Source organism: Calypte anna, chromosome 5A (assembly GCF_003957555.1).
Source record: "Calypte anna isolate BGI_N300 chromosome 5A, bCalAnn1_v1.p, whole genome shotgun sequence".
Taxonomy (NCBI): domain Eukaryota; kingdom Metazoa; phylum Chordata; class Aves; order Apodiformes; family Trochilidae; genus Calypte; species Calypte anna.
Genome location: NC_044251.1, coordinates 4248920 through 4275003, shown reverse-complemented (window position 1 = coordinate 4275003; position 26084 = coordinate 4248920). Strand labels below are relative to the sequence as shown.

The window sequence follows — 26084 nt, the reverse complement described above, 5'->3', positions numbered from 1 at the left end:
AGCGGAGCGGAGCGGGCCAGGCGGCGAGGCCGAGCACCGAGCGGGTGATGGGCCGTGGGGCGGGGGTTTAAAGGACCGGGACCTGGAGCGGTGGCTGGACAGGTACGGGCGGGCTAGGAGGGACGGGAGCTGGCAGCAGGGCTGGGGTTTGCTGGATCCTGTGAGGACCGGGGGGGACCCTCGTGGGGCTGGGGTCCCAGCCTGTGCGTGTCCCGAGGGGGGAAGCGGTTGCCGCAGGGTGAGGAGCCGGGGTAGTAGGGGTCATTTTTGGGGGGTCCTTGCGGGCTGCCGAGTCGGGCAGCGCTGTGCTCGGGGCGTAGCGAGTGCTGACCGCCCTCGGGGGGACGGGCGAGAGACGGACACCGGCTCCGGGAGCGGCACCGGCATGAAGTTCCCTCTGGCTCTGGGGAAGGAACGTGGGCGTCTGGAGCGTCCACCCGACGGGAACCAGCGCGCCGGAGCTGCTGTCTCAGGCGGGGGTGCTCTGGGGGACATCCAGACCCAAACGCATTGGGTCCGTCCTTGGCAGGCATCAGGGAGAGCCTCTCGGCACCCGGGAAGGGCCGCGTTTCGGGAAGCGCAAGGGGAAACCCGACGGGCACGGGCAGGAGGCCTGGGAAAGGCGGGGGACTTGGGGATGAAGGGGCTGCCCACCCCGAAGCGAGCTCGTGTCCTGCGTGACAGTGTCTGTCCCTGCCCGCGGAGGTCGGAGGATGTTCTGGAGTGGAAGGAAAGGAAGGAGGCAAAGCATGGAGAGTAGCAGAGTTGCGGAGGTCAGGGCTGTGCTGTCGGGGCTCCTTCCCGTGCTGTGCATAGCCACGGTCCCGCCCTGGGCTTTACTCGAGCGCTAACCCCAACATTCAAGGCAGATGCTGGGGACAGTCTGGTGGCAGCCTGTTGCAAAAGAGGGCCCAAACCTCTGTTCAGGCTGGCAGACCTTCCGTGCTGGGCTGCACAGTGTGTTCCAGCTCTGCCTGCCGCTCAGCTAGGGAGGGTTACCTTGAGCTGAGGCTGCCCGGCCACTGCTACCCTGCCCTCCCACCACTGCTCCCCCGAGCGGCACCTGGCCCTGGGCACACCTTGGGGTGCAAAGATCGGCAACGGGGCACATGGATCCAGCTGCGTGCCTCCCTGCTGAACCTTTGAGGGTGCGCAGGGTGGATGAGGAGGGTGTTTCATGGATTCTCACAGGTCTCCCGAGTGCAAACAGAGCTCTGCCAAGCTTCCCTTCCTTCCTCCTGTCCGGTTACCTCCACACAATGGACGCAGTGTCTGCCTGCAGCTTCCTCTGCAAGAATTACAGTTGCATGGGCAGGCACTTTATCCTTTCTGATCTCTCCTGTTCTCCTCCTAGTCCCCTGAGGGTTTGTTTTCCAGCAGGCTGAGTTCAAAAAGGGCACGAGATACTGCTGGCAAACAGTCTGGTACTAAACAAACCTTTTCAGTCAGAATCACGTGGATTAGGCCAATTTTTCCGCTCACATGCGGTGCTACCTGTGAGCTCCTCTGGAATTCACGGTGGCTGAGCTGCTTGGTGATAAGTACCAAGGAGAGTGAGACAGCACCTGAGCCATGTGACAGAGGTCTGGAGAATAGATTACTGAGGGTAGGTGTGCACTGCTCGTGACTCTGGGGGCATATCCAGTGCAGACTGCTGGATCTGCTTTCCTTCAAGGAGAAGCTCTAGCTCTGCCAGAAGGCAATCTAAGAGCTGGCTGCCTAGGGGACTGCCAAAGACACCTTATCTTTCAGACAGAGGTGTAGCTTGATGCACAAAGTCCTTGGGCCACTCTCAAGAGTGTTGTTCAGTCCCCGAGTGAGAACTTTTTGGCAGATGCTTCTTCATCCTTTGCTCCCTCTCACCTACTCTCTGTCCTGTCCCCTTTTCTATTCATCTCCCTTCTGCAGTGAATGAGTTTGGAGGACAGTTTGGATACCATCATGCTGCCTTTTTATGGTAAATTTGCTACAAGGGAGCTCTGTGGGAGGGGTGGCTTCTCAGAGCACCAGCAAGACTGTGAGGTTGGACAAGACTTTGATCTAATTGCCTTGGCTAATAATGCCCATGGAGGGGGTGGGAGATGTGTGGAAGGGGATTGAGGGGCTAGTTTTTCTGTAGACAGAAAGATCCCTGAGCAGCTCCTTTCTTAACACTTACTGCCAGCCTGGATGCCAAGGTCTCATGCTTACTGGAAATCCACTGTCTGTAACGGGTGCCAAATAGTTCCTCTGCCCTGATGATTAGTGGTGCAGTCTCAGCACTAATGGTAGAAAAAGAAGCAAACCAGAAAAAAGCAATCTCTCTGGTAGACAGTCAGTGGGTGAAGTCCATCTTGCTTGGCTGCCAGTGTCTTGCTCTTTGCTTGCATTCAGAAGACCACATCATTTCTGGGGAGCCTGACCCCAGATGGAGCCCTGCTGTGGGTATGAAGCAGATCATCCAAAGTAAGCATGGCTCAAAACATACCTTGCAGGGTGCTGGGGTAGGTGAGGACCTGTTCTTACAGCACTAGCCAGCATTAGAGCTGGGGAGAGGGATTTGGGAGAACAGATGCAATATATTGAGGTGTAGCTGTGTCTTGGGAAGTTGATAGTTGTGAAGGAAAAGTGGGTATTTTTCCCAGCTGTGTTTTCCTGATGCCCTTCCACCACTAGGAGGGGAGAAGCCTGGTAGTATGAGGTCTGGGATATGGATTGTTCTGGCTGTGGTTGGAAAGGAGCAGTCCTTGGGATGAGTCTGGGATGAGATGACCTTTCTGGCCCTGTCTCCTTGGGGCATCCCATCTTGCCCACCCTCTGCTGTGGCCATCTGTTTTCTTTGCTTCTGGATGTGCTCAGCCAATCCTTTGGGATAGCCAAGCATAAATTATGACTCGCTCCAAATAACCTGTAGACAGAGGCATCTCCAGGGAGTATTTTAGTCCCTGACACATAAGCCCTGCTTAGAATGGAAGGCCTGATTCACTCACAGTATCACTGGAGGCCAGCACTTTTCAGGAGAGCTCCAAATGTCAGTCCAAATGAGGAGACAAACACCAAGCTCTGAGCATGGCTTTGCTGGTGGTGGTAGCTGGCACCTCTGATCCCCAGCAGCCCTTCAGGGACCTGCAAAAGCACAGCTGGCAGGGGATTATGATGGTGGTGATGTAGTCCTCCAGTTTCTGAAATGTTGATAGGTCTGTTGCTTGAAGCAGTAGTCTGAGGAGAAGGGAAACCCAGGTCAAATAAGCTTAAGGTGCCTTTTAATGAGTGTTTTGACTTAAAAGCATTTTGGAAGCATCTGTCAGGGTGCTCATGCCTTTCGCAGATTATCTGAGACTTTGCATCTCTTTTTAATTCCAAGGAGGAACAACACATCTGGCAATGTGTGCAGAGCTCTGCTTTGAGACAGTGACCTCCTCCTGCCTCCAGATATCTTTTGCAGAAAGCCATTCAGTGACCCAGACTGTTAATTGGATCACTCCCTTCCCTGATTCAGTAGCAATGTGCAGGCTCTCCTGTAATATCCCAAATCTGCCTGTGCTAAAGGCTGAGAGGGACAGGCAATATCTTTTAATAACCATGTGATGCAGTTGGAAAAAACTTTTGGACATGTAGTTCTCTGGTGGCTTGGGTTAATGGAAACACTCCAAGGGAAGATTCAGCTGGGCCCTGAGGGAGAAAGTGCTTCAAGTGCTTTTAGTGAGAGGGGCAACTGCTTGTGGTTTCTGCTCTGCCTTTTTCCCAGTCTCGCCCAAGATCTCCTGACCTCACCTGGAGAAGGCAGTGGATCTGGAAATCTTGTAGTCCCTTGTGCAGTGCTGTGTAAATAATTGGTGGTGGCTGAGTTGTAGCTGTTGGGCATGGGTTCCACCATGGTGAGGCTCTTGCCATGTGCAAACACGTCTGCTTTCCCATGATTTTTCATGATTAGCTCTGCTGAAGGTGCCTTCGGTTTTCCAGCTCTTTGCTATGGAAACTATTTGGTTTTTTGCTTCCTGTTCCAGGAGGGTATCAGGGACTTGGGTCTTCCCTGGTGAGCTGCTCCCTGTAGCTGTAGGGCTCTGATGGCAAACTACAAAGGGGATGTGTACTGGGCAGATTTGGCACTCTGGTTCATATTGTTACCCCTGTTCCAGAAATAATAATCTTAAGGTTCCTCCCTTAGACCCCTTTAGTCTGAGGTGGGAGCTGACACGTCAGGGTAGGCAGAGTGGGGATGCTGGAGGGGACAGATGTCATTTCACTAATGTGTATTGTGGTGTCCATAATGTGTCCACTCTCACTGGCTTCCACCTTGTAGCCAGGTACTGAGGGAGCCTCACAAAGCAGAAGTAGTGTCAGGAGGGTTTTGCTGCGTGCTTGTCGTGCTATACTTCTTCTGTAGTCCTAATTTTCACTGTTCAGGTAGAAGCTGTTGCAAGTTATTTATTATTTCTGGCCCTTATTTGGACTGATGTTGCTTCCCTTGTTTCGTGCTGTGCTTTGCCAGGCTGACCTAGGGCTTGCTGTGGCTTAGAGGGGTGCAACAGGTGCTCTGGTAGGAATGGTGCCCAGCACACTGCACACTTCCTTCTGTGTTCAGGTGGGACAGACCAGAAAGATAGTTTTGCTAAGTTTTACCTGCTTTGATGGTCCTGTTTCTCCCAAATCTTATAGCTATTATGTGTGGATAATGTGGGGCTTTAGATCAAAACTCCCAGTTCCTCTCTTGATTCCTTTGCCCCAGTTTATTTTCATGGCTCTGTATTTCTGGTTTGGTCTTTCTCTCTGCAAACTCCTGGGAGAAGGGCCATCCATTCCAGCCTGCAGTTGTGGGATGTGGGTATCCGTCTTCAGGGAAGCTGGAAGAAAAGGGTGTACTGACAAGATCCCAGCAGAAGGGGAGGGTCTCCTCTTCCTCTGAGAAGGAGTGACATGTACAGGCTCTTCTGCTCTCTGCAGTGCAAGCTGCCTGGTGGTTTTTAGCCTGCCTTCTGTCCTCTGCCTTCATCCCTTCTCTCTGTTGAACATCTATCTGGATAAACTATCTTGACTCCACCCCTGGGACAGCCCAAGGTATGTCGCAGAGTCTCAGGTTACTGGATGTGATAGTTAATCCCTTCATTGCCTCACAAGCTAAAAACTTGCTGCAGCTTTCATGTTTGGGAGGGGGTCAGGGAACTCCTGTCCTGCTGAAGAGTCAATGTGAGGACTCCTTTGCATGTGTTACAAAGGAGTGTGGTGGCTGTGGCTTTGCCAGCACTTCTGGGGATATATGATACATGTACAGCCCTCCTGGTGTGGGTGGGGAATGGTCTGCAGGACTGGGGACATGCAGCTTGTAGATATTCTCCCACGAGTTGAGCTGTGCTTTGTAACAGGCTGGAGGAAAGGTTCAGGAACGAGGTGTTGGGTACTGCTGATTTATGACACTCTTGGCTGTGCCGGGACCTATTTCCAGAGATCTCATGCAGCAGCTCTTCACATGACTTTGTCTTTTGGGTTTCAGCTGACAGCAAGCTGCAAAACCCTCAAGGACAGCTGACATATGCTCTCTGGCCTTCAGGTTGAGGGTACCTGGCTAAACGCTTGTCCTCAGAGCCACCACCAGGCTATGCCAGCTTATCCAGCTATTCTCAGGTACCCCTGCAATATTGGCAGCAGAGGTTTGTTACCTTGCTTGTTGGGTAGATGAGTTGCATGTGAACTCTTCCTTCCTGTCCTAATCCTTCAGTACACCCAGCTTGATAAACTGGGGATAGCTGCATGGCAGCAGGTCTTGGCTTATTGCATTTCCTCCCTGCTGGACCCATGGGTATTTATCACCTGTGGAGAGGTTGTGGAGGAAAAACTGGCTCCTGTAAGCCCCTGTTGTTCAGTTCTCTGGCAGACAAGATTTCCATGTGAGTTCTTGGTACAAAATGTGGTCCCATCTTCATGGCTGTTTCAGTTGAACTTCCCTTAAATGTGCACATCTGGATCCTTCTGCCCAAAGTCTACCACTGTGGTGGGCAGTAGGTGACTGGGATCTGGGCTGAGGAACTGGGACAAACTCCCTGAACCAGAGGAAATGGGGAGTCCCCCTTCTGAAGGCTGGGAACTTGTGCTGGCATTGTTCTGCCCTAGCAGCTTCTTTTCCCTCTGTCCTTACTCCAAGTGTTTCAGTGGGGCCACTGTTCCCAGTGTCTGACTCTCCCTCCTCTACCCCTCATTAGTGTGGTGCTTGCCATGCCAGCAGGAGGAAGCCTCAGCTTGTCTGTGCCTTGATCAGATTTGTCAAGGCTCCTTCCCTTTTCTTCCTGTTTATTGAGGGCTGAAACAAAGCAAACAGAAGAGAGGAATTCCAAAGAATAGGAGTGAAAGGGATGCTGGAGTGACAGGCTGCCCCAGCCCACTCACACCCCCTGCCTCGGTCTGGTGGGGCAAAGCTGGAAGCAAGAGGATTTTGGGGAAGTGAGGCCCTTCCTAAGCACTCCTGTTCCCAGCTATGCCACCGGCTCCCTTGCTCCCTGGAGCTCCCCAGGTGGGTTCCCCAGTGAGTCTGTCCCTGCTGCAGTGCCAGCAGTGAGGAGCAGAGGCTTGGGCTTGCCACGGGCTCTTAAGCATATGGGCCTGAATGTGAAAAGGGAAAAGGAGCATTATTTGAACTGCAGGAGAAGGTTTCCTTCTTTACCTGTGCCAGGAAATTTTCCCTTTCTGTGCAGCCCCAACCAAGGCAGGTGCAGAGCTGAATGTCCTGCCAGGGTGCCAAGGCAGCAAGGCACTGGCCCCTCCCCAGCTGGAGCCAGATAAGCAATTGAACAAAGCTCTTCTGTGCAGACAGGTCTGGGAAGCAGAGGCGAGGCTGCTGCAGGTAATGCACCATCCCCAGGCCATCACTCAGGTTCCTCTTCATCTTGCCCTCAGTCTTGCTCTGGGTTGGGTCAGGAGTGGCAATAGGATGCTCAACAGCTGTGGCATAAAAAATGGGAGCTGCAGTACATCCCTAGCAATGACACCTCTTGAATTTTAGCCACAAGGAACAGCTTTTAAGCCACAGCCTCTGGTCTCCTTTCCCTCTTCCTCCTTGTTCTCCCCCTTCTGGCAGTCTTTGCTCTCTGTGGTTTAATTAGGGAGTGGAGTGAAGTACTTAGACTCCAAAAATGTGCAGATTAGGGGCTTACTAATCCTCTTCCTCAACACACTCACATCCTGCCTAGTGTTATTGAGCTTCTGTCCCCAGAGTGGAAACTCAGCCAAACTCAAAACCTTTACCTCTCATCTTGCTTGCTGTGCAGAGGAGGAAGGGCATGGGGGAGGCTGGAAAGGGGAGCTGTGGGCTTCCCATATTCTCAAGGTGGAATTGCAGCCAGCATTGGCTGTCTTCACCTCTTGAGCCTGTTTTGTTTGGCGTTTTGGATTTGGGTCTTCCTGTTTTGACAAAAAAAACTTTATCAGAGGAAGCACTGGCTGTATGTGTGTGTGTGCCTGTGTTTTTTATACAGGGGGTGATTCAGCTCAGGTCTTGTGCCTTCCCTGTGTGTACTTGCATCTCCACGTGTTCCCAGCTGTCTGCCCAAGAAAGCTGTGCTCAGCACTGCTGAGGGCACAGGGCTGCTGCCTGGCAGTGCTGCAGAAGGCCAGGCATGTACCCTCTCTGTGGAGGCTGACATCCCTTTCTAGGACATATTCTGTCAATGTGAAGGGGAAGGTGGAATGTTTGCTGTTCCAGGTGAAGGCACCAGCAGGGAAGAGAGGTTAGAGAGCACGGGTGTTGTGGGAAGGATAAGACTCTTCTGGAGGTAGGAGAACTTGGCTCTGATGGTCACAGATGGGCTGAGCTCTTGTGCCTCTGTCCTGCTCCTGGTGCAGGCTGGGCACTGCACAGAGGTTGCTGTAGACTGCAGAAAATGGGACTTTTTGTCCTGAGCTGCTCCTCTGCTGTGTGCTTGAGCTGAGCTATGCTGTTTCTTCTTCCCTGCCTTTGTCCTTTGGTGCGTGAGTTCAGGGTTTAGCTCAGCAATGTGAGAAGCCCCAAGGACAGGAACACCAGGAGCAGGAGGAGGGCAGAAGTGCTGGGAATGGTCAGTAAGGAGTTTGGGTGTTGGGAGCATTCTCCTTTCCACTGCATGGCTGTTGGAACAGCCACCCTTCTACAGTCCACTTCCCCTCCTATTTTTTTCCCTCATCAGTCACCTTTTGCGACTGGTTTGCTTTTTTGTGAGTAAGTTTGCAGTGTCTTAGCCCAGCCAGCAGTTATTTGCAATGTGTAAGCCACTCTGTAGCTCAGATACCCCTTCAGGTCCTACAAAATGCCCAGGGCACCCTGAGTAGATGGCACTATTCCTGCTTGAGTTTTTTAGAGCCTGCCCTGAGCCATCCTGATTTGCTATTTATAGTGCAGTTGTTCCATTCCTCTGTGGATGAGCTCTGCTTTCATCCTTGCTTGGGCACTAAGGGCACACCAGTGCCAGGAATAGCTCTGGGCAAGGAAGACATGGGAGTGGCTGCTTGAGCACAGCTCCCAGTTTGGGCCAGTCACTGGTGTGAGAGGTACCAGACTGCATCTATGAGCTCTGGCTCTTTGTGAGCATTGGCCTCCTCTGCAGCACACCTTCTTTCCATGCAGAGAAAGTGAAGGGATTGCCTTTCCTTGTTAGATGGATGCCCTGTGTGCTTGCCTGGCTCCCCTGTGCTCCTGAGGCTGCCAGAGCAGAGTTTGGCACCGTGAGAGATGGCATCCAGAAGAATTTCTCCAGTGCCAGGTAGCAGTAGGATTAGTGAGGGACCTTGGTATGATGCACTTAGACTGTGGAGGGCGATTTGCACAGGGAGCCATGTTCTTAGCATGTCCTTCCAGCAGTGGCTGTGAACTCCTGATCATGTATCCTGAACTGGTGCCCACCAGGGAGGGTGCATGGCTTTTTGGTAGGGCACCTGCCATCCCTTGCACAGGGCCCTGTGCTCCTTTCTCCCAGGCAAGTGTCCTTGAGGGAGCTTAAGCTGAAGTCTGAAAGGAGTCTGCAGCACAGAAAGCCCCATCACCCCCCCCTTAGTGCTGCTGCTGCTGCTTGGGCAGAGCTGCTCTGGACTTTGGCTTGTGGTGCTTGCAGCTTGTCTGGAGAGCTGAGCTGAACAAATAATTAATTGCTTGATTTAGTGCAAAATGAGAAGCTGGAGGAAAAAAAAAAACACAGCCAAGTTTGAAGGGACCCTTTATCTTTTAAGTGTAATGCAGCTCAATTTCAAACAAAACAATGCAAAACGAGACCTTTTGCTTGGAAAACAAAGCATTTTGTTCCTGTCCAAAGCTTGTAGTGAAGCAGCAAATAGTTCTGAGCTGTCTGTAAATTCCAATTTTCAATCTATAACTATTTGGCTAAAAACACCCACCTTTTGCCAGTGACAATGCATAGCAGGCACCTGGGGGTTTGGCTCACAGCTTTGCCCCTGGCACCTTCCCAGAGGTATCAGGGAGGATGATATCTTGCCTCTTGTGGACTTTTCTCCTGGTCTGGGGTTGTGGGAGTCCCTGTGCCTCCTTTTGTGTTGTATTTAGCCTAATTATGTATAAAATGGTGCTGACTTCAGAAGTGTAGGGGTTAGGTCTGGTCAGATGTGCTGGCATATGGTTGCCCGTGTCCTACCAGGGAGCAGCTTCTGATGCAGCTCGTTCAAGAGCATTTCAGGGAATCAGGGAGATTTGTGGGGTGAGGATGATCTGTCCATCCTTACCCATGAGGACTGATAGCTGGGTGAAATTCCCACCACTCTGCAATACCTGCTTCATGCTCCAGCTGTGCTGATGGCAGAGCTGGCTCTGGCAGAAGGTTTGCAGCAGGTTACCCTTCATGGAAGTGGGAGCTCCAGCACACTGTTGCTTCTCAGCTCTGACCCCAGGAGATGCCATCAACTCCAAGCTCATAGTAGTGGAAACATCAGGAAGTGGCAGTGGTGTCCAAAAAACATCTGGAGATGGGGACAAAGTGAACCTAATGGCTTTGGAACTGCCTATTAGCTGCAGCCCAGATGCTGGCAAAAATGCAGGTATTAGAAACCTGATCTTGGTAGAGGGAAGGGAGCTGGAGATCAGCTCAAATGCTGTTCTTCTTTTGATTTCAGGAGGCAGACAGGGTCTTCCTGCCCTGTGTAGTGCCCAGGCTTGGTCCCTCCTGTGCTGTGCTGGCCAGAGTGACATGTTTTCAGCTGGACTCTGTAGCCTCTTATTAGTGTCAGAGCAGCTGTTCTGAGTCAGGCTTATGCTCCATCAGGACCAGAAAAAGACCAGTTGGTGGCAATACTTCACCTGCTGAGTATCTTCCTGACATCAAGTAACTTGTACTCCAGGGAAGTAAAGCTGGAAGCAGTGTGTTAAACAGGTGTCTCCTCCAAAGCTTTTTAGGGGTCTTAACAACACATGGTAGGGTTTCATGGGGGCAGGAGGTGCAGGGAACACCTCTGAGTGCCAGGTTGGAGCAGGGCTGGTGGAAGCAGGGGCTTGGTGGGAAAGCCATGACTGGCATGGACATGAAGTGTGCTCCCTTGCCTTGAGCCTGGCACTGTGGGCACAGCACTGGATGAGCACTGGGGAAAGGTGGTCTGCTCCAGAGCTGTGCTGGGGATGTTGTACAGCCTGTGGGTAAGGGGCTTCTTGCTGGCTGAGAGTGACTTGGTCCCCAAGAGGTTATCCTTTCTCCTAGCAAAGATCCCATCTCCTTGGGATGAGACCCAGCTGGTGGTATTGGCATGTCTGGCTGGGTGTCCTGGGCACACAAGCTTTCAGGGTCTCTCTTGCTGGTTCCCAGGTGCAGTGAGGGATAAATAGAGCCCATGCAGAGGGCAAGCCAACACCATGCTTTCTGCTGCCCTGGTGTCCCCACAGATGCAGTTCAAGGCTATTGTCAGCTGGATCCTTCCACCTGCTTGGGCCTAACAGGACCGAGAGCACTTAAGGACAACATTGCTACCTGGGTGGCCGCCTCTTGCCTTGCCTGAGAGTTGTGGCAAAGTGCAGCTGCCCATCTTGTAAGCATTGCAGGATGTCTGGAAGACTTAAACCTCCTACACAACAGCTGCATTACTCTGCTGTGGCACCAGGCTCCCCATGCACAGATCTCTCTTCAACTGAGGCTCTGCCAGGCAGCTGAATCCAGTCCTGGGGTGCAGGCAGGCTGGTTGGCTGCAGGGCTGTTCTGCATTAAGTGGATTGTGTCTAGCAGGGCCTCATTATTAGAATCCCTGCCAAGAGGTGTTGCTCCCTGATGCATTCCTGGGGTTTCAGATGTGGAGAGGTATGAGCAGTGAGGCATGTTCCTGTGTCAGGCCCAGCCTGAACTTGCTTGTTTCCTCTGGAAACATGGAAACAGTTTGGTGATAAAAGCCCCTGCTTCAGCCAAGCTTCAAGAACTAACACTGTTCAGACTGTTAGCTCCTCTTTCCCAAGTGCTTTGCTGCTGTTAGAGAAGGTGGCTTTTCAGTGTTGCCTCTGCTGAATAAAAAGCTGAACTCTTAGATGAGCAGAATTGTGTTTGGTGAAAATCTAACGGTCCCAAGGAGAGATAGATGCTTATGAATGAACCATAGCTGAGGCACAGGTGACTGCTGCCCCAGGAAGATCTTCACCTTTCTGGGATTTTCTATGCCATTTAGTGGTGTTAGGGGCAGTGGGAAGATACTTGCTTCTCTTGAAGCTCATGTGCTGATATCTGACTCTGGCTGCTGCTCAATCCTATCTCTAGAATATGGTGGCTGTTTTGTCAGATGTTGCTCTTTCCATGGAGAAACAAAGGTGAAATTTTCACTGAAGTTTTCTTATTATAAGACTGGGGAGGGATGGTAATCTGGAGCATGAGGTTTTAATCCTGCTTTCCTGGCAGAATTCCATTCCACCTCTGTAAATTCCTGCAGCTGCTTGTGTGGTATTGCCAGCTGGTGCAGCCCGTCTCAAATGGCTGCATTTAGGTCATGGGGAGAGGAGCAAAGATGACCCCAGATTGCAAGGTGCTTTGTCAGATGGGTACTAGGGCATGGGCTTTAAAGATGACCTGCTGAACAAGGAACCAGCCTGTCCCCTCCCATCGAAGAGCAAAAGAGAGTTCCTCTGCAGCTGTCTTAGTTCAGAGCATGGTGCCTTTTCTCAGTTGCCAGTCTTGCTGTGTAGCTCTCACCATGGCTGTAGGGCCCTTTCTCACCTCCTGGGAGCCTGGGAAGCTGCCATGCTGTGCTTCTGCTGAGGCAGTCGAAACAGGTCAGATAAACCATTGCTGCTCTCCCAGCTCCAAAAATGAGAGCTGGGAGAAGGATTTCTAGTTTCTGTTGCCTGCAGCTAAGTAAGACAACAGCCAGTGCAGCTCCACAAAAACACTCCTGCCTGGGGACAGCCAGGCAACCTCCTCCCTTGGGATGCCTTGGGGGGGGGTGGAGGTTGTGTTCAGGGGGCAGCAAGCCAAGGCCCTGCCCCCGTTGCCCCTTGCTGCTGTCCTGTGACCTGCAGATGGTCTTGATGTGCCCAGCATCCTCTCTGCAGGTGCAGGTCTAAGAGAGACAACAGGCTATGATGCCCACCCTGCCATGGACCTTGCTGACAGTTTCCATGCTGCTCCCTGCTCCGGAGGTAAAGCTGAGGGAATTGTGCTGATGTGGTGGGAAAGCTTCCACTGCCAGCTCTCCCTAAACATTAACTGCTCACCTGATTGTCACTGAGCCAGGGAGAGTGAAGGCCAGCTGGGCTGAAAAATCTCTCTAGAGAAAGAGGGGATCTTGGAGGAGCAGGGTGCCAGAACATGGGGAGCTCTGAGGGTAGGTCTGGGGCAAGCAGGGTGGGTGCACTGTCCTGGGAGCAAAGTCTGCTTGTGTGTGGAGGGGTGGCTGGCAGGCACCATGGGCTCCTGCCCATGCCTCTGAGGCTGCTGTGAGCATGCACCCTGTGTTTGTGCAACTGCCTGGATCTGCTGGCTTGACATTCCCCATGCCCTGGCTGTCACCCTGTTGTCAGTGAGAGGAGGGATGTCTGGACATAAGGTGAGAGCAGGGTCCTGCCTGCCCCATCCCCAGTGTCAGCCTCAGGCTCTCCCAGAGGGTGACAGAACCAGGTGCCTCTTTATGTCCTGTTTGTCACCTTCTGAAGCACAAGCTGCTTTGCTTCCAGGGAGAATGTGGGGAAGGGAGGATAACCTGCTTCAAACAGCACTTCTGCCCTGCACCCTTGCGCTGGGTTTGGAAACTGTCAGTATTGGGAAACCTCTCATCTTACTGCTGGCTGCACTTGTCTGGCCTGGGCAAGGAGACTGAGGAGGGAGGGCAGAGATACTGAGCAATGCAGCTATAGGGACAGTCAGAGCCAAGATGCTTGTGTTCTGTGCTGGTTCCTGCTGTGCCCCTGGCCTGGGAGCCACTTCAGCCCTGCCCTCCACTAGCTGTACCTTTAATGTTTCACAGGGGAGGGGAGGCTGTGTACCTGCTTTCCTGCTTGCCATCTCCCACCATAAACATCCTAAAATGCCTCTGCTTCACCTGTCCTCCTCCAGCAGCCTACCTGCTCCTGCCTCCTGGCTGGTGAGGACCTGGTGTTGGGCCCTTGCTTGCAGGAAGGAGCAAGACACTGAGGCTGGGAAAAGTGTGCTGAGAGGTGATGCTGGTCAGCCAGAGCACTGAATCATAGAAAGTTAGGGGTTGGAAGGGACCATGAAAGATTGAGTCCAACCCCCCTGCCAGAGCAGAGTCACCTACAGCAGGTCACACAGGAACACATCCAGGTGGGTTTTGAAATTCTTCAGGGAAGGAGACTTCACAGCCTCCTGTGGCAGCCTGTTCCAGTGCTCTGTCACCCGCACAGTAAAAAAAATCCTCCTAGTGTTTATATGGAACCTCTTATGCTCAAGCTTATATCTGTTGTCTCTTGTCCTATCATTAGGCATAACCGAGAAGATCCTGGCATCGTCCTCCTGGCTCTTTCCCTTTATGTATTTATAAACATTCATGAGGTCACCCCTCATTCTCCTCTCTTCCAAGCTGAAGAGACTCAGCTCCCTCAGCCTTTCCTCATATGGGAGATTTTCCACTCCCTTAACAATCTTGGAGGCTCTGCACTGGGCTCTTTGAAGCAGTTCCCTGTCCTTGAACTGGGGGGCCCAGAACTGGACACAATATCCCAGATGTAGCCTTGCTAGGGCAGAGCAGAGGGGAAGGAGAACCTCTCTCAACCTACTAGCCATCCCCCCTTCTAATGCCCCCCAGGATGCCACTGGCCTTCTTGGCCACAAGGACACATTGTTGGCTCATGGTCATCCTTCCATCCAGCAGCACCCCCAGGTCCCTTTCCCCTCTGCTGCTCTCCAACAGCTCAGTTCCCAACTTATACTGGTACCTGGGGTTGTTCCTACCCAGATGCAAGATTCTACACCTGCCCTTGTTGTTATTCATTACATTTTTCCCTGCCCAGCTCTCCAGTCTGCCTAGGTCCCTCAGAATGGCAGCACAGCCTTCTGGGGTGCCAGCCACTCCTCACAGTTTTGTGTCATCAGCAAACTTGCTGAGCAGACACTCTGTCCCATCATCAGGGTCATTGATAAAGATGTTGAACAGGATGGCCTGTGTGATTTCCCCTTGGTAAATCCATGCTGACTGCTCCTGACAACCTTCTTCTTCCATGTGCTTAGAGATGACCTCCAGAATGAGCTGCTCCATCATTTTTCCAGGGATGGAGGTGAGGCTGACTGGTTTGTAGTTGCCTTTTCTGAAGATTGGAGTGACACTGGCGTTCCTTCATTCCTCAGGCACCTCTCCTGTTTGCCATGATCTCTCAAAAATGATGGAGAATTGTAGGACAGTAACATCAGCAGCTCTTACAGCACTCTTGGGTGCATCCCATCAGGGCCCATGGATTTGTGTATATTCAGTTTGCATAACTGGTCTCTAACCCAGCCTTCATTGACTGGTGGTGAGTCTTCCCTCCTCCAGGCTTGCTTTCTTACATCCTGGGTCTGGAATTCACAAGGGCTGGTCTTAGGAGTAAAGACTGAAGCAAAGAAGGTATTTGGAAATTCTGCCTTCTCTCCATCCTCTTTTTTCAGGGCTCCTGCCTCATTCAGCAGTGAGCCCACATTTTTCCTATTCTTCCTTTTACTACTGATATATTTAAACAAGCTCTTCTTGTTTCCTTTTACTTCCTCTGCTAGTTTGAGTTCTAAGAGGGCTTTGGCCTTTCTTGTTGCCTTCCTACATGCTCTGACAACATCCCTATAGTTCTCCCAAGTGACCAGTCCCTTCCTCCATGAGACTTCAAAAGCTCCTTGGTGATCCATGTGGGTCTCTTACCACCTCTACCTGTTTTTTTACTCTAGAGAATGCATCTATCTTGGTCTTAAAGAACTGACCAACTTTCTCGGGCTCCCTTCACTTCCAGAGTCTTAGTCCATGGGATTGCTGCAAGTAGATCCTTAAAGAGTGCAAAGTTAGCCCTGTGGAAGTCCATGATTGTGGTCCTACTTGTCCTTCTTCCTTGTACTAAAATCCACCATGTCATGGTCACTGTCACCAGGGCTCTTCCCAACCTTAATGTCCCCAGCCAGACCTTCTTTATTCATTAATACAAGGTTCAGCAGGGCACCTCTCCTCACTGGTTCTTCAACTAGCAGGGGAGGCTGTTTTCTCCCTGGGAGCAGTGCTGGTGGTCAGAGGCTGCGGAAGGTCTGTGCTTCTCCCAGGAGTGTGGGTAAGCCCTGTGAAGCTGGTGCCTCATCCGGAGCACTTGTTGGATGATGGATACCCTGAGGCAAGGACACGACAGTTCCCAGGGGCTGTGCTCTGTGTGCCCCTGATACAAGGAGCAGAGCAAAGGTGGGGCTCCTGCTAAGGGGAGCAGCAGAGTAGGGGGGTGGTTTCCTCTCTCTGCGGTGGGTAGGCTGGGGAGGGGGTGGTGTTGAGGAGCGACTGCCTATTGTACCAGGGCTCTGCAAGGGCAAGCAAGAGCTGCCTGAGCAGGAGAGGAAATGTGTCTCCCGGGGCAGTGATTTCTGCACTGGCTGGGTGGATACCCAGCCCGCCCCTGCCCTGGGGCTCGGGGGGTGTCTTTGCAGGCGCTGTTAATTCTTTCCAAGGCAGGCTGGGGCTTGATGCCACAGTTCTCCCTTGGGATACAGGGTGGGGGGCCGCGTATTTTCATCTAAATTGCTGTGCAGACAGGTTGAGTTCTAATCCCTGCGCCTGCTGCTACTGGTGGTGGCCTCCCACCACACCCTGCCTTCTCCGGACATCCCTCCAGCTCTTCCAAGGCAGCCGGGAGGGCAGTGGGCTCCTCCTTTCCCTCCGGGCCGGTCAGGAGCTTGCTGCCTTTCCCCGGCCCTGGGGCCAGGCGCAGGGGGAGCTGCAGGTAGGGCCTGGCTCCGCATATTTAGCATTCCCAGCCCGGGCCTCCCACCCTTCCTGCTGCCATCCTGCTCGCTCCTGGAGAAGTGGGGAGGTCTGGTCGATGCTGTGCTCTTTGGGGAGCCCTGCTCTCCTGGGCTGGTGGGGCTGGAGCAAGCCTGGGAAATTCAAGGGCAGCTCTTCCCTTCTCACACCTACAGTGTGGTGTTTGCACCCTGTCCAGCTGAGGGGCTGTCACTCAGACCCCGGCTGATAGCTCCTCTCTCTAGGTAGGAAGGATTGCACCCTACCCTTGCCGTGCTTGCATCCTGGACTGGCTGTGCAGCCCCTCTCGGCCAGCCAAGGGGAGACAGGGTGGGCTCTGCTGCCTTTCAGAGCCCCCCAGTTATCTCTCCGTGCGGCCAAAACCTCATGCACCTGCCCTGGGAAAGGAGGAGGCAAGTGCTGGGTAGGGAGTGGATAATGCTGATCCCTAATCTCAGCAGAAGAGAGATCTTTAAGTCCTGGGAGCAGGAAGGGGGCTGAAGGGAGGGCGGATTCCTTCTGATTTACTTTGGGCAACTCGGTGCCCCTGGCGCTGGGGGCTCTTGAGTAGAAAGCGAATTTAATCTCTTGTTTTGTTTGTTCTTTCTTCCTCCGAAAGGGGGGCCAGCGCAGGGCGTGCGGGGGGGTGGGGGGGGAACTTGGGTTTGAGAGCAGGGAGGAGGTGTGTGGGGGGGAAGTGTCAGATCTGAAAGGGAGGAGTAAAGGGAGGACAGGGAACGGCAGACTGAGGAGGGAGCAGCAGCAGCAGCGGGCTGCTTGCCGGCTTGGGAGGCGCCCAGGGAGGAGGAGAAGGAGAAAGGCAGGAAAGGAGATCATGGGGTGCAGGTGAGCAGCCACGTGAGGAGGAGAAGGGACGGTGGGAAGGGTGAGGGTGCTACGGGGGGAGGGATGGAGTCCTTGGGTGCCTCTGGGAGGGTCTTTGCCAACTGGCCTGTTGCTCGTCCCATTCTGTCCCCTAGACTACTATCCAGGTAGTGTGATCGTGCAGCCTTGGATGAAGTTCTTGCCCACACTGAGGCTTCCCTCGAGGGGTCACAGACACAGGAGGGTGCTGAGATGTGCCCCTCAACTTCTCTCGTTCATTCATGCCGAAGTCCCTTTTGTCCTTCCTTTTCCCAGACTGCTTGGTTCCAGCTCATCTCCCTCCTTTTGACTTGCCCCCACTTTTCAGGGTACAAGCTCAGCACAAAGTTTGGGGGATGCCCAGGCCAGGGAGGAGGGGTGGAGATCAGCTTGTGGGAAGGGAGAGGGGCTGGCAGCAGCGTGTGGAGACATCGCCAGGTCCAGCTTGTCCCATGGCTGCGGCAGGGAAGAAGGGGTCTGGTCTGCTCCTTTTCCTTGCTGTATCTGCACTTGGCCTGTTCTATAGAGTGGAAAAGCAGTGGGATTCCAGGCCCCGCTTGCAGGGAGCCAGAAGGACCTGTTCTCCACCGGGAAAAGGGTTGCAGCCCTGCCTGCTGCTAAAGGGGTGTGGGTGGCCGTGCTCCCTTGGGCTGGCCTCACCCCAGCTTTAGCAGAACCTGAGCCTGTTGGTGCATATGCTTTCTCTTGGTCAGCTTTCCTTTCGCCCTTAGCAGGCAATTCCTGCGGCGGGGCAGAGTTTCGCCCGGGGGCTGCTCAGGGTGGTGACCTCCCAGGATGCCTGTTCCGGCCCCCCGAACGCTGGCGGCCCCATGGGCATCTGCACATCAATGGGCTCCAGCGGGGGGAGCAGGTACTAATCCGGCCCATTCGTCCCTACTCCAACTTTAGTTGAGCGTCCAGATGTCGCTCCGCGGGCAGGGGCTCAGGCTTGAGCTGCAGGAGGCAGGCAGGGGCGAGGAATGAGGTTTGTGTTCCTTTGCTTTGTGGGGCCTTTTGTCTGCCCTGGGCACCTGGCTCTGGGATCTCGGGCAGGGCTCTCCCCGAGCTGGGGCTGGGTACAGGAGCCTCGGACACGGCACCCCTGGCCGGAACCGCGACCCAATGACCGTATTCCCCGGCGTGCCCCGTTGTGCTGCAGCGGTGCCGGAAAGTGAGTTCGTTTCACCGAAGCGTTTGGGTTTTTTCCACAGTTTCGTGGGAGGGGGAGGTGTTTGGCTTGCATCCGACCTGGGTACGGGAGTTCCCTCTCGGTGGGAGGGTTGGGTCAGGCCAGCCAGGTCCTGGTCCGGCCCAGCCGCGTCCTTCAGGCCGCGTCTCAAGAGCGGCCCCGGCCTTTCGGTCTCCGGAGGCGGTGGGGGAGGGACCTCCTCTCCCTGTCAAGGGCAGGCTCCATTAACCACCCCGCTCCCTGCTGCCCGGAGCGGGGAGAGCCTCTCCAGCATAGCCTCCCGCCTGCCTTGGGAGCCCTCGGTTCGTTCTCCTTGTCTGTAGGGTGCATGGCGAGAACAGAGCTTGAGTGAAATCCCTTGGAACACTCTTTCTCTTCTCCCATGTTTGAGAGCCCCCCGAGAGCAGTGCAGACACAGCAGGGTGATGGGCTAGGCTCCTGGGGAGGTCCAGATGCCCCGAGATGGGGCAGGATGGTGCTGGCTGGGAGAGGCTCTCACTAGAGCTGAAGAGCATCTTTGTCACTGCTGTGCTGGCCGAGGTGGTGTCCTTGGAAGGACCAGGAGATGGGACATCCTGCCAGGGGATGTGGAGGCACCTGGGTGTGGGTTTCAGGGCTACTGGTGACACCACTCCCTCACTCTCCTGACCTTTGCAGGCTTTAGGATGCCAGGGCCATCTGGGCTTGGGCTGCCCACCTGATCTTCACCATCTCTGTCCCTCCCACACACCATGTTGCGCTCCTGGCGTGTGAAGCTGAAGCTGCTGGTTGCCACAGTGACCCTGGCTGTCCTTCTCTCCTGGCTCTACCTCTTCATGGGCAGCCTCGAATGTGAGTGGGTCCTTGTCCAATCACGGAACAGTTCCCAACAGAGGGGAGGCTGAGGCCGTGGGGTGGGTGCTCTGTGGACATGTACGTTGCTGCAGGTGCATCTGAGCTCTGCATTTCCAGGGGGCATCCCTGAGGATCAGGGGAGCAGAGCTTTGACAGTGGAGTGTCTGGGGGACACGTGTGTGGGCACACATGGAGTGTGCCGGGACCTCTTTCTGGGGCTCTGCCCCACCGTCCATAGAATCATAGAATTGGCTGGGTTGGAAGGGACCTCTGAGATCATCAAGTCCAACCCTTGATCCACTCCCGCTGCAGTTCCCAGCCCATGGCACTGAGTGCCACATCCAGTCTCTTTTGAAATATCTCCAGACATGGAGAATCCACTACTTCCCTGGGCAGCCCATTCCAATGTCTGATCACCCTCTCCGTAAAGAAATTCTTTCTAATATCCAACCTAAACCTCCCCTGGCACAACTTGAGATCATGCCCTCACATCCACATCCTCCTGGACAAACTCTTACCTTGTCATGCCCACCACATGCCCTGTTTCTTCTCCACAGATGGCCGCTTCCTCCTGCTGCAGCCCTGCCTGGGCGAGCAGCCGAGCCGGGACATGGAGCGGGAGGCGCTGGCATCGCAGGTGCAGAGGATGGAGGAGGAGAACCAGCAGCTCCGCCGGCAGCTGGGACAGGCACAGGGGGGGCGCAGCAATGGCAGCTTGCAGTGGGGGGCCTCTGCCGAGGATGGGGACCCCCCCAGGGGACAAAGGAACAACCGCACGGCCTGCCCCAAGCAGCAGATGGTTCACAAGTGTGAGGTGGGTGATGACACCAACATGGTGGCATGGCAGATAGGGGAAGTCAGATGGTATGCTGCGATCATGTCTGAGCATGGATGGATGTGCAGCTTGCCTGCCACTGCTCACCCTATGCTCTGGTCATGTTGGGGCCTTATCCTGACTGTCCATGGTGGGTGAGGGTGTCTTGCTTCACCCACAGAGTGGGAGGCCAGACAGAAGCAGTGGCAACCAGACTCCTGGTCCCCACTTCTGAGCTGGGAGGTAGTCCCACCTCTCTCTGGGGCTCCTTCCCAAGGCAAAGGCTGGGTTATGCAGGCTGTCCCCATAGCACAGCCCCAAGGAAGACAGGCCCCTGTGAGGCAAAGGGTGTCCAGGCTCAGAAAGGTGCCATTTGTCTCTGGGCAGCTCCTGCACGTCGCAATTGTGTGTGCCGGGCACAACGCCAGCCGGGATGTGGTCACCCTGGTGAAATCCATCCTCTTCCACAGGTAATGGGGAGGTGCTGGTTTGGGCTTCCAAGATGAGCTGCTGCAGGCTGGGCAGTGCTGTGGGTGAAGGGCTTCAGGGCCTCTCTCTACCCCCTCTGTTGCTGCTTAGAGGGGGATTTTTTTTCTTCCAGATGGATGATTTTTCTCCATCTGCCCCTTCAGCTGATGTGTGTCCCCTGGCAGGGGTGGGAGGGATGAGGATCATGCACTCTTCCTCCTGCTGTGTTGCTGAGTGCTTCTGTGCTTGCCCTTGGCAGGAAGAACCCCCTCCACTTTCACTTCATCACAGACTTGGTGGCCCACCAGATCCTCCAGATGCTTTTCCAGTCCTGGATGGTGCCCTCTGTCCACGTCAGCTTCTACAATGCTGAAGACTTGAAGGCAGGCACTTGCCCCTCCTTTACCTTGATGTAACACAGTGCTTGGATGCCAGGGGAGCAGCAGAGAGGAGCTTAGGGAGGAGCAGCAGGGAGTGGGCTTAGTAACTTTTCCTGCTGGTCCGTCTTCCACCTACTCCCCATTTTGGACTTGTTTCTGGTTCAGCTGAGAAGGTGGCACAGGGCTGGTACTGGAGGGGTGGAGACACCCCTTGGGTTACACTATCTGTGTGGTAAAGGTGGGTTCCCCCTGAGCTCTGAAACACTGGGGTTCAGGTGGCTAGAGGAAGACACAGAGACATAGCAGAGTGAGAGCAAAAGAGAAGGAAATGCAGCTGGCCAGTGCCTGAAGAGCCTGGGCAGAGAGATGTGCGGCTGCCAGTGGTGCAGCTGGAGGAGATGCCCCAGGGCTGGCTGGCTCCACAGCCTCTCTGCTGGCTTCCTTTGCACAGGGTACTGGGCACAAACAGCCCTTCTGCTTAGGCAAGGGAAGAGCGTGGCCATGCCCAGCCCTGAGGCTGTGTTGCCTTGCAGCCAGAGGTGTCGTGGATCCCCAACAAGCACTACTCTGGCATCTACGGGCTGATGAAGCTGACGCTTACCAAGGCACTGCCCTCCAACCTTTCCAAGGTCATCGTCTTGGACACCGACATCACCTTTGCCACTGACATTGCTGAGCTCTGGGCTGTCTTTGGGAAGTTTTCTGGTGAGAACAGGGTGCCCTTAGGACCTGCTGGGGCCCTGGGTGCTGGGCTCAGGCTGGCAGTCCTGTCTGCAACAGCACCAGCACAGTGGGTTTGCTTGGGCCTGCTGAACCTACAGCAAGATGGGCTGCATCGGTGTCCCCTCTGTGTTCTCAGACAAGCAGGTGATTGGGTTGGTGGAGAACCAAAGCGATTGGTATTTGGGCAACCTGTGGAAAAACCACAAACCATGGCCGGCCCTGGGACGTGGCTTCAACACAGGTGAGTGTGGGTTGCTGGGGTGGGCTCTGCAGCCTGGGGGTGTGTCTAGCTGAGGTGGCACTTGGCACAGGGAGGCTGGGGAAGGCTGAGGTGAGGCAGCAGAGTGGTGGGCGTGATGGGGATGCTGCACAGATGTGGGAGGGCACAGAGAAGTGGCATGTCCTAAGGGTCGAAGGCATGCTGCTCTGCTCCAGCTCTGCAAGGGCTGAGTGCTCTCTCGGTGACCCAGTGCCCTCCTCCCTGGCACCCAGGGGTGATCCTGCTCCTGCTCGACCGCCTGCGTCGACTGGGCTGGGAGCAGATGTGGCGGCTGACAGCTGAGCAGGAGCTGATGAACATGCTCTCCACCTCCCTGGCAGATCAGGTAATGGTCTCTCTCCCAGAGTTATCAGCCCTGCTCCATTCCCATATAGTACTGCTGGCATGTAGGAGGTGTGCTGCCTTCCTCATCCACCTGCAAACTCACCTTAATCTCTCTTAGGACATCTTTAATGTGGTGATCAAGCATGACCCAGCCCTGGTGTACCGGCTCCCCTGCTTCTGGAACGTACAGCTCTCTGATCACACCCGCTCGGAGCAGTGCTACACTGAAGTCTCAGATCTGAAGGTGGGTGGGGTTGCTGCCTTTGAGACTGGGCAGGGCTTGAAGGACAGACAGCACATGTGCTGGAGGTCTGAGGGAGCAAGCATAGTGCCTGGGGGCTTGGGGAGTGCTGGGTGCTGCTGACTCCCTCCATGACATGGCACGCTGCTTCCTTCAGGTGATCCACTGGAACTCTCCCAAGAAGCTGCATGTCAAGAACAAGCATGTGGAGTTCTTCCGTAATCTATACCTGACTTTCCTGGAGTACGATGGGAACTTGCTACGCAGGGAGCTCTTTGGCTGTGCCAGTCTTCCCAGTCCTCCCAGCAACCAGGTGAGGGCGATTGCAACTCTGTCCCCACCCCCAGATCGTGGAGTGGGCAGAGACCCCATCACACAGCCACCCTTGGGCCCCTGCTCTCCCTCATCTTCATGGTGTTACAGCTGCAGCAGGCACTGGAGGAGCTGGATGAGGATGATCCCTGTTACGATTTCCGCCGGCAGCACCTCACACAGCACCGCATCCACCTGTTCTTCGTGCAGTACGAGTTTATGGCCTTTCCCAACCCAACAGATGTCACCCTCGTGGCCCAGCTCTCCATGGACAGGTACTTTGTGGTGGGGCTGGATGGAGGTAGGATCTCCCACCTCTGCTCAGGAGTGGTTCCACAGCTTGGAAGCTACCAGGGGTCTCAAAACACAGGTTCCTCACCTTCACACCAGTATTTTGCAGTGAGGGCAACACCCCAAGCAGTTCCTTCTGCTTCTCCCTGAACTGGGCTCACTGGCCAGCAGCCCTTCTGGCTTTGACAGACCTCATGCTCACACGATGCCCTCTGCCTCACAGGTTACAGATGTTGGAGGCTATTTGCAGACACTGGGCAGGCCCCATCAGCCTGGCACTGTACATGTCAGACGCGGAGGCTCAGCAGTTCCTGCGCTACGCCCAGGCCTCAGAGGTGCTGAGCGCCCGCCGCAACGTTGCCTACCACGTCGTCTACAAGGAGGGGCAGTTCTACCCCATCAACCTCCTGCGCAACGTGGCCTTGGCCAACACGCAGACACCCTATGTCTTTCTGACAGACATTGACTTCCTGCCTATGTACGGCCTCTATGATTACCTCAGGTAAGGCTCTCTCCTGCTCGCCCTTGCTCAGCCTGCTGGGCTCCTCAAGGACTGGGGTTTGCAGGAAACACCCTGGACAGGAGTTCGTAATGTGCAGAAACTGTTTCCTTGCTGCTCAGTCTTGGGATCCTGTCCTCCTTTTTGTCAGACACCAGCAGATAAGGAAGCAGTCATGCCTGCTAGGGCTGCCCTGTTCCTTCTGCCCCTGCATAGTGTCTGAATACGCTAATAGCCTTGTGGTCAGGTGGGAGAGGCTGAGGAGAGAGGCTGTGGGCACAGCTTATAGCTGGAGAGGCATCACACCCTTCCTCCTACCATAGGAACTCCATCCAGCAGCTGGAGCTGCCCCAGAGGAAGGCAGCTCTCATCGTGCCAGCCTTTGAGACTCTGCACTACCGCTTGACCTTCCCTAAGTCCAAAGCAGAGCTGCTCTCCATGCTGGACATGGGCTCCCTCTACACCTTCAGGTAGGGACTGGAGCTGCCCTGCAATCCCACAGGGCTGTCATGCTCAGGAGAAGCCAGCTTTGTACCCTTGTTCTTGGAGCTGTTGGAAAGCCAACTCAGAGAGGTTCCTGTCTTGGGGAGCTGCCAGCTTTTCCTGGTCCTCTCGTTTCCATCTCTACCCATAGGTACCACGTGTGGCCAAAAGGCCATGCACCAACTGATTACGCCAAGTGGCGGACGGCCACCGTGCCGTACCGCGTGGCGTGGCAGCCGGACTTCGAGCCTTACGTTGTAGTGAGGCGAGACTGCCCCAAGTATGACCAGAGGTTTGTGGGCTTTGGATGGAACAAGGTGTCCCACATCATGGAGCTGGACGCACAGGTGGGTGAGGGGACAGCTCCTGGCACCACGGAGGCGCCGGGTTGGGGGTCTTGGCTGGACAGTGAGGTGTTGGGATCACCGAGCTGATGGCAATTGTTGCTCTGCCCCCAGGAATATGAACTGCTGGTCCTGCCCAATGCCTTCATGATCCACATGCCCCATGCCCCCAGCTTCGACATCTCCAAGTTTCGACTGAGCGCAGGGTACCGGGGCTGCCTGCAGACACTGAGGGAGGAGTTCCACCAGGACCTGTCCCGGCGGTATGGGGCTGCTGCCCTCAAATACCTCACCGCCGAGAGAAGCCTGTGATGCCCCAGGGACAGTGGGTGCAGGGTGCTAGCAGCACGCTGGAGAGGGGAGTGCAGGGCCCCACTCGTGCCCTGGGCCCACCACTGCAGCCTGGTCTGAAGGAGCTGAGGTGGCAGCACAGTTTCTCTAGTCCAGCAATGGGATGCCCATAGATTAGATGGAAGATACCAGCTGCAAGAACAGGTGGTGCCTGCAGGGTCAGTCTGCTGCAGTGTGGCCAAGGGGTCTTTTGGAGCAGCAGCCCTCCTGTGTTACAGGAGAACCTCCCCATGCCAGGGGCCAGGTGGACAAGTATCATCTGTCCCCTGTTTTAGCAGATGTGGATTCTTAGCCTTCCTTGGCTCGCTTCAGCCTGAGTCCTGGCTCCTGGAGAAGCCTGGGAGCATTACTTTACCCTGCTCTGCCTCTTCTCTGTGGTTCCATGTCCCAGTCTTCTGCATACCCCGCTTTGGTGAGTGGGAGACAAGATTGTAGAGAAACCTTTTGCATCCATTGTGTAGCCAGGTTCAGAGACAGGGAGCTGGGGCCATGGACTTCCAGTAGCCCTAACCAAGGCTAGGTGGTTAACAGGGCAAAATACTGTTACCATCCATATAGATGCAGAGTCTCCAAGGAGGCTGGTGCAGTACTGGTGGTGTGGGAGTCACCTAGAGGATGACAGGCTGTCTGCTGTCCCCAGCAGTGTTCTTCCAGACCAGACCTATGCTTCCCAGCTGGAAGCAGCCATGCCAGTGGCAGGCACAGTCCTGAGTGCCCCATGGGGCAGGGCTGCCAACCATGCCAGGCACCCACTGCAAGGAGCAATACAGCAGCTTCGTGGGCCAGCATATGCTTGGAGAAATTCCTGTTTAGGGACCACCCTGCTCCTCCCCAACTCATGGCAGAGCAGAGATTGCCATTGGCAATCAGTGACATGGTTGACACTGGACAAGGCTGTAGCTGAGCAGTTTGGCTGGATCCCTGTGCCAGGAGCAGCTTGGCTTGGCACTGTTCCATGGCTGTCACACACTGGAGCACAGAGGATGCATTGCTTTCCTCACACTACTTAAATTATTTACTAGTTTTCTCATAAGAATGATTATTAGGATGTCTTGGGGGCTTTTTGGTTTGGGGTTTTTTTTGTTGGGGTTTTTGTTTTGTTTTTTTAACCCTTTCTTCCTCCCAGATGATTTTGCTGGTGGCCCTGGAGGGTCTCCAGGACAGCTGCTGCAGTCTCTGCTGTTCTCTCCTTAGTGTTACTCTGGGCTGCTGAGCCAGCTCTGTGCAGGGGTGAAGATTTCCGTCCATGGTGGGAGCAAGCATGGGGTATGGAAAGGACACAAGCGCCTCTTGCTAATTCTGTCTTTTTAATTTAATTTTTAAATTAAAGCTTTTTTATTCTTTTTCACCTCTTTCTT

The 26084-nt window shown here is 54.5% G+C and overlaps 1 protein-coding gene across 2 annotated transcripts; it reads left to right on the top strand.

Moving 5' to 3' along the window:
* Positions 1-20: 20 nt before the first annotated feature.
* Positions 21-26074, top strand: LARGE2 (LARGE xylosyl- and glucuronyltransferase 2). 2 transcript variants are annotated; one of them, XM_030452457.1, is made up of 15 exons: positions 21-102; positions 19040-19213; positions 19774-20030; positions 20418-20500; positions 20758-20881; positions 21412-21583; positions 21738-21842; positions 22094-22206; positions 22324-22449; positions 22604-22759; positions 22870-23033; positions 23273-23551; positions 23872-24018; positions 24183-24378; positions 24490-26074. In XM_030452457.1, the coding sequence occupies exons 2-15, from the start codon at positions 19114-19116 to the stop codon at positions 24685-24687; spliced, it is 2220 nt and encodes a 739-aa protein (XP_030308317.1). In that variant the 5' UTR covers positions 21-102; positions 19040-19113; the 3' UTR covers positions 24688-26074. The 2 variants fall into 2 exon arrangements, with proteins under 2 accessions (XP_030308317.1, XP_030308318.1); XM_030452458.1 differs by lacking the exons at positions 21-102; positions 20418-20500 and having other exon boundaries at positions 19128-19213; positions 19774-19853.
* Positions 26075-26084: the final 10 nt, after the last annotated feature.

Bases quoted from the DNA above. Each gene is read 5' to 3' on its own strand.
- LARGE2 (XM_030452457.1), top strand. From the start codon at position 19,114: ATGTTGCGCTCCTGGCGTGTGAAGCTGAAGCTGCTGGTTGCCACAGTG. The intron at 21,843-22,093 runs GTGAGTGTGGGT...CCTGGCACCCAG, and splicing joins GGGACGTGGCTTCAACACAG to GGGTGATCCTGCTCCTGCTC. The intron at 22,207-22,323 runs GTAATGGTCTCT...AATCTCTCTTAG, and splicing joins CCACCTCCCTGGCAGATCAG to GACATCTTTAATGTGGTGAT.